This window comes from Nicotiana tabacum, chromosome 24, assembly GCF_000715075.1.
Source record: "Nicotiana tabacum cultivar K326 chromosome 24, ASM71507v2, whole genome shotgun sequence".
NCBI classification, from domain to species: Eukaryota; Viridiplantae; Streptophyta; class Magnoliopsida; order Solanales; family Solanaceae; genus Nicotiana; species Nicotiana tabacum.
In genome coordinates this window covers 109,713,584-109,723,249 of record NC_134103.1, presented here as the reverse complement: position 1 = coordinate 109,723,249, position 9,666 = coordinate 109,713,584, and the positions used below count along the sequence as shown (strand labels likewise).

Sequence of the window (9,666 nt, the reverse complement as noted above, 5' to 3'; positions counted from 1 at the left end):
CTTTCTTGAAGCCATTCAACACCTCTGCATACTCTCAAACAAAAGGTAAAGTATTAAAAAAAAAAACAAGCTTTCCTTTGTTCCCACTAGAACTTCCCTTTCAATACAATATTTAAAAAGAATGAAATTACCATCCCATTTTTTATTTAAGCAAAATGACTTGCTCCTGAAATTGCTTATATTCATACTCTGCAGTTGTTCAAGCAACAAAAATAAACTCTGCTGTAATTATCATCAGTTTGCCACCCCTGCAGTTTCTACCCCCTCAAGTTTCTCACTGAATTATTTATCATTGAAACAATTACAACTTGAAGGTTACCTTAAATTTGACAACTTAGAACATGCAGCCAAAGACTTTGGTAATAGATGCCACTTCCTTCCATTAGCAGTTTTGTACCCAAAATCAGTTTCTGATATCTCTTCCACTATAAAACATGTCTTTGAAATAGGTTCCAAAACTGATTTAACTGTTGCTGCTAGAGGCCATGGCCATTCTCTAGAAGGTCAAGCTCAAGCTTATCAAGGAGTAGTGATTAGTATGGAATCACTACAAACACCAGCAATGAAATTCAAGACTGGAGAATTGCCTTATGTTGATGTTTCTGCTGGAGAGCTTTGGATTAATATCCTGAAAGAAAGTCTTAAACTTGGGCTTGCACCTAAATCTTGGACTGATTATCTTCACCTCACAGTTGGCGGCACTTTGTCTAATGCTGGAATCAGTGGACAAGCTTTCCGCCACGGACCGCAGATCAATAACGTCCAACAACTTGAAGTTGTCACTGGTATGTTCATGCACAACTAGAGGTGGCAAAATGGTTAAAAGAAAACACTTTTCAAAAACGGGTTGAATATGGATAAAAACCATATTATCCACTTAGAAAATGGTTAACCAAATGGATAACCAATGGATAACTAATGTGTTTAACTTTTACATTTGTAAAGCCTCAAATTGGGGGTTCCTCAAGTTTGGAAGACTAGGAATTCTCCCACAAGTGATCATATTCAAGAAGACATGGATAATATGGATCTGGATAACCCGTTTTTTATCCGTCTAAAATACGGGTTGGATCGGATAATTTATCCGTTTTTTGAATTACCCGTTTTCAACCTACTCATATCCGACCCGACCTGCATGTTTGTCACCCCTATGCACAACCATCTTAGAGGGGGTTTGAGTAAGTTTATACACTCGGTCAAATTAGCTTATGAGCGCTTTTTGGCGTGTATATACACATATGGTAACATAAAAAGTGCTGTCAAATGTCTATAAGAAAAGCAATAAGTTGATCACCTCTATTTATTGGACCATAAATATTGGAACCCTTCAAATCATCCATTTTATTAGTCTGAACATATATTTTGTTGGCATAATATATGGGGACCCCTGAATTTAACACTTTTTGTTTGATACGTACCTAAACTAGTTTTGATCTTAATTACCCCCATCAATTAGGCAGTTTGCTAGACTTCGCCCCCCCTAATGACCTCAGTCCAAGAACTGTGATTCACTCACTGCCACATGGATATTTTTTGTCCATGTGGTATTTTTAATAATAAAATTTTACCTTTTAAATTCATTAATATTTTAAAATTATTTTTACAAGCCAAATATGTAAAAACAAAAAACATATTTGGAACTTTATTATATTAGTCTTTTTTTTTGTTTTAGCTAAACACAATGGAGTTTCACCCAAGTTTTTTTTATACTTGTTTGGCCTGAAAAAGAAAAGAAATACGCATGTGAAATATATCGTCATCGCATCTAAATATGAAATATAAAAAACACCGTTGAAGTACATTATTTTAGCTTCAGAAATTGTATTTGACTAAAAATAATGGATTTTTAGCAAGCGTTATATGGATTTCACGGAAAAAAGAAGAATAAAATTAAACAGTTAGAATAAATAGTTTGCATCTAAAGAAGAAATAAAATGAAATACATATTTAAAACACGATTATTTTGGCGAAAATATGTTATCTAGCTAAAAATAATTGACTTTAGTCAAGTCTATTTTTTAAATATTTGGCGAAAAAGAAGAAATACACTGTAAAATAAATAGCCATTGCACCAAAAAAAATTAAAATTACAAATTGATGTAAAATATGTATGGTATACTAAGAAGTAAGAAAAAATATACAGTTAGAAAAAAAAAATCGTTATATATGATTATGTGTCAATTAACAGTTGAAAAATATCCCACTTGGAAGCTGATTTTTTTATTTCTCATAACTTTTACGCGCCTAAAAGAGAGTGTATTCACTCTCTTTGCCATGTCAGCGTTCAAGGGGGCCGAAAACTATCAAACAGCCAAGTTCGGGGGTAAATAAGACCAAAAATAGTTAAGTGTGTAGTGAATAAAACATGACCAAAAATTTGTTGAATGGTAAGAAATATTTCTTCTTGTAGGTAAAGGAGAGGTGATTACTTGTTCAGAGGAGCAGAATGCAGACTTGTTTCATGGTGTACTAGGAGGACTGGGGCAATTTGGTATTATTACCAGAGCAAGGATTGCTCTTGAAACAGCACCTAAACAGGTATTCATTGAACTCCAATTACCAAATAAGTAAGATTACTTTAGGAACAAAAGTAAAGCGAAAAGAAGAAAACAAAAAACAAGCTCATTTAGCATTGCTAAGATTTACTTATATATTAACAGGTCAAGTGGATTAGAGTGCTGTATTCAGATTTTTCCATATTTTCCAATGATCAAGAGCACTTGATATCAACTCAGGATACATTTGACTATATTGAAGGTTTTGTCACTATCAACCAAACTGGATTATTAAATAACTGGAGGTCTGCTTTCAATCCTAAAGATCCAGTTCTAGCCAGCAATTTCAGTTCTGAGGGTAGAGTTTTGTTCTGCTTAGAAATTGCCAAATACTTCAATCCAGAAGTCACAGATAGTATTGATCAGGTAAAATAATTTTAAAACCAGTAAACTTTCAGGCTTTCATAACTCTGCATAATATTGAAAACTTGTTTCCTATATACTACAGAACATTGATGTGATCTTATCAAAGTTGAATTATATCCGATCCACGCTGTTCCTATCAGAAGTCTCCTACACAGAATTCCTCGACAGGGTGCATGTCTCTGAGATGAAACTCCAAGAAAATGTTTCTCATCCATGGCTAAATCTTCTAATACCAAAAAGCAGGATTCTTGAATTTGCACAACAAGTTTTTGGCAAGATTCTTACTGACACTAGCAATGGTCCTTTACTCATCTACCCTGTCAACAAATCAAAGTAATAAAAGTCTTCATAAATAACTGATCTACTTAGAGAAATATGCATTGTCCTAATTGTTTATCTGGGGTAATTTCTGTTATAGGTGGAGAAAAGGAACATCCATGGTTACCCCTGACGAAGATGTTTTTTATCTGATCGCGTTCCTATCTTCTGCTATGTCATCTTCAACAGGAAACGATGGACTAAGACATATTCTTGCTCAGAGCAAAAGGATACTGAACTTTTGTGAAGAAACAAATATCGGAATGAAACAATATTTACCAAATTACAAGACTAAGGAAGAGTGGAAGGATCACTTTGGTCATCAATGGGAAGCATTTGCTAGAAGGAAATCTACATATGACCCTTTGGCAATACTTGCTCCTGGCCAGAGAATTTTCAGAAGGGCAGAAGCCTGTGAACAACAATAACCTCTTCAAAATAAATAACTTGGTACATAGAGTTTTTAGCTTTAGATGAATGGACATAATGCTCCAAAACTGGAAGTGTACATATATATGTAGTTAGCATAACTGTGGTACTACTCTTTTGCAAAGACTTCTTTATGGAAAATACTACAAAGATGGCAATGCTGGCTAAACAAATTTAGCTACTGAGGTCAGTCGCTACCAAATTCTCTAAAGAAAGAATTATCGCTGTTTTTGTACCATCGGTCGTTAAAAGCTGCAGAAAATTACAAGTTTGCTGACTCGCTTACTAGAGAAGCATTTGTTAAATGCCAGACATTTCAGACAAAAAGATAAATGCTGCCTGAACATCAGTGGCATGGCCAAGTGTAATGAACAAATGTACATTCTTAAGAAATTAGAATACATAAAACGCCTTACACCACCTTTGCCTGCACCACTTTGTGGATGTTCCTACAGGAAAGGCCATCATAGGGCAGTATGGTCGACGTCTTGTGTACCAATTGATGGAAGAGGGCTCTAAGCGATCACAGACAAAGACATGTCAAAGTGAACCAACCATTTAAAGGTGACTTGGAACACCATAAACGGGGACAACACAAGCTAATGAGGCGAGGACAGTTTCCAACCAAGTCCTCCCATTAATTGATAATAATGATATAAGTAAATTCAACTCAGTCATCCCTAGCAAGCGCCACTTAGTATAACATTAACTGAAGCTAAAGAGCGAAAAACATTAACTGAATCTTCAGAATAGAGGCTTGTTTTGGTGGTAGAGTCACCATCGACCTACAAGTAACAGGTTCAAGCTCTAAGGTGGGATAGGATGGAGCTAAAAATAGGAAGCTTAACTGACAATTCCGTAGAACATCAACAATTGCTACATATGTCCCCAGTTTAAGCTCGATAATTTTGTATACCTAGTCAATACAAGGTGCAAAGAGTAAGCATCATATGAACCATAATACCTAGGCAATACAGCCAAAAACAAATTTCCCAGGCAAAACGAGTATAGATATGCAGAGGTGCTCCACTTCCAATGGAGATGCAAAATAAAGAATAGTGAGACAAGATATTTAATGAACCATGAATCTCGAAATGTTCCTCCAAGGAAAATCCAGGCATTACAAAAGTGAAAAAAATCTTGAATATAAAGGTTAATAAGACCACACGGGAGCAATGCAAAATTGACACTGGCTTGACTTCCTCAACCAAACTAGCGAGCAGCCTGTGTTTGTGCATGTTCAAGAAGCTGGCTGACTAATTTGTAAGTACGACCAGAAAGGGCCTTGGTATGATCGATGAGCTGCTCATACCTGAACAAGACATCAATAAAGAAAGTGCGTTATAAATCAGGTACAATAAAATGGGTTAAAAACAAGTTGCTTTCATTAATCTATATTGGAGTTAATACATCTGCATCAAACTTACACATTCGGTTGAGTTGGTTCCATTATAACTGTTCCTGACTGGGAATCAATCTTTGCGTCAAGCTTTGAGGTCCTAATAAGATTCACTATCCATCGCTCGGCCTCCTCGTAGTTCAAGTTTAGTTTCTCAGCTAGAACCCTGCCATATATGAATCAAAAGAAAATTGTGACTAATTGGGCACAGATCTCCTTCTGCAAGCAACTATACTGCCAACATCCCTTTCATGGGTAATAAAAAGGGGACATAGAATATTAAACACAAGGGGAAAGAGAGTAGAAAGCAAACCAAATAGATATAGAAATTGTTGATGTTAGAAGTGACCTAGCATTAGCTACATACCCCATGTCAACGCGTTGGTGAATGCGACAATAGGTCTCAGAGATAAAAAGGCGAGCATTTTCAAGGAATTCATCCCTCAATGGCACACTGGAAAAACTGCCCTCTTCAACTCGTTTTCCCAGAAATGGGTCATTCAAAATTACCTGCACGTGACATCCATATTAAAAAGGAGGGAAACAGCTGCATTCTAAAAGGAGGAGCTCACAGGCTATATTAAACATAATTGGCTACGGGTAACAGAAACTAGAATGTTCAAGTACCAAACTTACGAGTATTATGCAAAGGTAACATTGAGCTAGCTCTTTCAGAAAGTTATCAGAGAGCATACAGTTTTGGATGATTGATTTTTAAGTTATAGGAAAACAATCCATGTTTTTCAAAAAAAAAATAGAAAATTAATATAACACAAAATTTTGCAAAACATTGCCCCACTGTAAGATCCATCCCCATTACTTAAACATTATAATATCCTTAAAAAATGCATTACTGGTTTTTAATGTTTACATTATAGCAATACCTAAAAATAGTAAAAGATAAGAAAATTATTTGTACAATTAAAAAAGCATAAGATAATAAAATATTCCATGCAATAGGGAATAAAAAATGGGAAGATTTTTTGCAAAATAAAATGATTGTATCTTTCCGTCAACAATTACAGCGGGATAAAGTACTACCTTTTCCTATGAGAGAAACTGTAAGAAGCATCCTACTTAACCACAGCTACAGACTACTATTGAATGCTGATCAGAGCTAATAGGGGACTAGCATTTACAATTATATATAAGAAGAGTCCTCCTAGTTCAAAACACAATCCTCATTTCATAAATTATCTTAAAGCCAATTACAGCAACTGAAGTTTATACATTTGAAATACAAGAAATGAGCAATACAATGAAGAGAAATATGATGTTAAGCACGCATCAAAGCAGATAAACTAGGCGCAAAAGCTCACCTCTTCGCACTCCTTCATCTTTTTCTGTGCTCCATCAAAGTCATAGTTGACGTAAATACACGCCAAAAACTCTGTGATGGGATCTTTGCAAGAGTATTGTTCCTGCTGAATAACTTTTATAAAGTCCTTAAATTGAGGTCTTCTCCGCTTGTTCACAATAAATGCAGTCGCCAAGTATCGTAGCAAATGGGGAGCACTTGTTTGAATGGCATTCAAATACCTGCAAGATTTTCATGATTTAGAAGCTCAAGCACAAATAGTATCCCAGATTATCACAGCAAAAGAAGATATTTCAAACATAACTCTGCTGTGCGCACACACAAAATACTATACACTTCTAACCCCTTACCCCTGCGGATTATATTTTCCTTCCTCTTTTTTTTTTTTTTTTTTTGGGGGGGGGGGGGTGTTGGTTCTAGAGCTCCCTTTCGTTCCCACTCAGGGAAGCACCTAGGAACTCAGAGTGAATAAACTTCCCTAAAATATTTCCTGACATCATTCTCTGTATTCTGTAAGTGATGGTACTAGAAAATATGACTAGCCGAAACAGTATGGGAATAGCCAAAAAGGTGCAGCAAAAGAAAACAATATTTACAAGGGAGAGGAATAAAAGTACAGTCTCATACTTGTCCTGATTAAATAGGTCAATGATCTGTGTTCTGCCATTGTCATGGTTGAAGAAGATGAATAGACTCCAATGCATTAGCCATATTCTATTCTGAACTTGATTCAATGGAGTCGAGAAACTCTGCAAGACATGTGACTCTCTTAGTAAACTTAGAAATAAAAAAGGAGCATCATTCAAGTTCCCTTACTAGATAAACTAGTAAGATCAACTCAAACACACAGATAGTGGAATCAGCATATGCATAATATTACCTTCGAGTCGATAATTTCCTTCAAGCGGTTGAGTTCCTCAAGCGCAATATCCCAATTCTGCATTAGTATCTCAGCAGCAAGCTTTCCCCACAATGCACTGACGCTCCTGTCACTGTTTGTACACAAGGCTCGGTATTGGTAAAGATAATCAGCAGCACCAGAGTAGTTTCCACATTCAAACTGGAATTTGGCATATTGATACAATGCCTCTATCTGGTCTGGACCAATCTGCAGAGATTCATAACATTGCATTAACCAATTATTAAGAAGAGAGAACAGTGGGTATTCTTATATAAAGAGTCATTTAGCATCACTAATCAAATAGGAAAAGGTCTTCACAATATTAGCTGAAGGACAACTTCTATTAGTTAATCAATCTCCTATGTATCTTGTATCCCAGTAAGTATTTCAAAAACTAGAAATTCCATATTATATAAACCAGAATAGCCCCACTGACCTGGTACCGCTCTTGGAGCAGCTGAAGATTGTGCTGTTTGTCAGCTCTCAATTCCTGGACAGCACTGGAATTCTGCAAAAAATTAATCAATGGGGCTGCAGCTTCCTCAAGTGCTTTCAACCTTGCCACAACCTCAGCTCTCCTCTCCATCATCTCTGAATAACCAACAACATTATCAAAATGTATTGCAGAGTTAAACATGCAAAGGGAACCCCTAAAATCACCTCTGCTCATACAAAATATCTCCTATATTTAAGTGTATAGCACAAACTTAGCTTTAATTTCGCATATTGCCTATATAGACCATAGACCTCAAACTAAATAGAGAACACAGACAACAATCTTAAAATTAACGCACCCAAGGGTCTGGCCTAGAGGTCAGTGAAATGGGTTCACGCCTTGGAGAGTACGACTAAAACACCAGCAGACAAAAAGTAAAAAAACAGGAGGAGATTTCCTCTCATTTGCCTAAGCCTTGGTGGACATAGTTACCCGACACCTATGCCACTGGCGGTTAGCAGGTACAGTCGAAATGGTCTACGTGTGCGCATGCTGGCGAGGCAAGACTGTAATATAACAAAAACCAGCTAAACAACTCCAAACACCCAAGAAACCTAAAAGACCATATTAGCAAAAACACACTAAGCAACTCCAAAAAAGGCAGACCTAGTAAAACACCTAAAACCCTTTTTTTGTGATGAACAAACTCTAGAGCTAGAAAGGTTATGGGCAAAAAGATTAGTATCTTTGCTTGCACTTAACTCTACTAATCTACCAAAACAGCCTGCTGTAGTCCATATCCAACAAAATTACAAAAAGCCCAAAAGACCCTTTACGCTATAAAGGGTTATGAGCCAAAATTAGTAATGAAACAAATCAATTTGCATTCACCAATACATGGACCTATATGCAAAAAAACAGTGTTTTAATATGAAGAAAATAAAAAAGGAGATACCTTGAGGGACATCTTCGGTATGATAAAGGGACTTATGAATGTCCATAGCAAAATCAACCATATTAGTGTGATTAAGCAGCTCAATCTTAGCCTTAAGCATATCTTCATCGGGGTACAGCGTCCTTTCTTGCAAGAACTCCAGTAAAGGGAAAACCAAGTGCCTGTCCAGTTGCGGCGCTATACGTGGCGTCAGGTCGTACTTCGCCGCCATGATTTTTGTTATTGGATTTGAGCTTCAAGGTAGCAGCGATAAAGCTCGCCGCTTTGTATTGTGTAGGAGACGAAGAGGGAAAGTGGATCTGTAGATGAACGTTTTCAGTAGCTTTAGGGTTTTGTTTTCCTCTCTGGAATAGATATTGTTGAAACACACCCTTTACGTTTGATTATTGTTACCTTTACCCCACTTAAATAGAAGTAGTATTTTTTTTGTTTTTGTTTTTACTTTTTTAAGAAAAATTATACTCCTTATACAAGTGTAACTTTGTGCACCAAAACATAGGTGATGGTAGAAATTCATCCGAGAATTAACCCAAATAGCTGCTCACCCAATCACTTAAATTAAAAATGACCGGCGAAGGTATAATATAGTCATAATTTATGTATTATATATGTATAATTATATATAATCAATGTATAATATTTGTAGATGGCTAGAAAAGGTAAACAGTAAATATGGCCGGCTATTTAAGTAAAGATCCCAAATTGATTTAAGTCCCGTTTGTTTTTCACTTCATTGAGGTCAAATCTTGAAAGCTTAACCTTATATTAATAGGGTGTTTGGATTGACTTTTAAGTTGGTCAAATCAGCTTTTAAGCTCTTTTTTAACTTTTTGCAGTGTTTGGCAAAATCAAAAAGTATTTAAATAAGTTAAACACTGCTTAAAACAAGTCAAAAGCAATAAGTTAGGCAACCCCAACCTATTGCTGAAAAAATAATTTTTTTAAGTCAATCCATACGGGCTCTAAGTGTATTTGTCTTTTTTTCTATA

At 36.0% G+C, this 9,666-nt stretch overlaps 2 protein-coding genes across 2 annotated transcripts; one reads left to right on the top strand and one right to left on the bottom strand.

Annotated features, from left to right (window-relative positions):
• On the top strand, positions 1–3,847 carry LOC107767396 (cytokinin dehydrogenase 1-like). Its single transcript, XM_016586395.2, has 5 exons — positions 1–785; positions 2,411–2,538; positions 2,661–2,921; positions 3,004–3,254; positions 3,340–3,847. Exons 1-5 carry the CDS (start codon positions 122–124, stop codon positions 3,665–3,667), a joined length of 1,632 nt encoding a protein of 543 aa, XP_016441881.1. The 5' UTR covers positions 1–121; the 3' UTR covers positions 3,668–3,847.
• Positions 3,848–4,619: 772 nt separating this feature from the next.
• LOC107767397 (eukaryotic translation initiation factor 3 subunit E) lies at positions 4,620–9,058 on the bottom strand. The gene is made up of 8 exons (XM_016586397.2): positions 8,678–9,058; positions 7,723–7,877; positions 7,266–7,493; positions 7,013–7,134; positions 6,387–6,606; positions 5,435–5,577; positions 5,096–5,233; positions 4,620–4,980 (listed from the first exon to the last, which is right to left on the bottom strand). The coding sequence occupies exons 1-8, from the start codon at positions 8,886–8,888 to the stop codon at positions 4,881–4,883; spliced, it is 1,317 nt and encodes a 438-aa protein (XP_016441883.1). The 5' UTR covers positions 8,889–9,058; the 3' UTR covers positions 4,620–4,880.
• Positions 9,059–9,666: the final 608 nt, after the last annotated feature.

Bases quoted from the DNA above. Each gene is read 5' to 3' on its own strand.
- LOC107767396 (XM_016586395.2), top strand. From the start codon at position 122: ATGAAATTACCATCCCATTTTTTATTTAAGCAAAATGACTTGCTCCTG. The intron at 786-2,410 runs GTATGTTCATGC...TTCTTCTTGTAG, and splicing joins ACAACTTGAAGTTGTCACTG to GTAAAGGAGAGGTGATTACT. The intron at 2,539-2,660 runs GTATTCATTGAA...ATATATTAACAG, and splicing joins TTGAAACAGCACCTAAACAG to GTCAAGTGGATTAGAGTGCT.
- LOC107767397 (XM_016586397.2), bottom strand. From the start codon at position 8,888: ATGGCGGCGAAGTACGACCTGACGCCACGTATAGCGCCGCAACTGGAC. The intron at 7,135-7,265 runs GTAATATTATGC...CATGTCTTGCAG, and splicing joins AGGAAATTATCGACTCGAAG to AGTTTCTCGACTCCATTGAA. The intron at 5,578-6,386 runs GTGAGCTTTTGC...TGTCACGTGCAG, and splicing joins AGATGAAGGAGTGCGAAGAG to GTAATTTTGAATGACCCATT.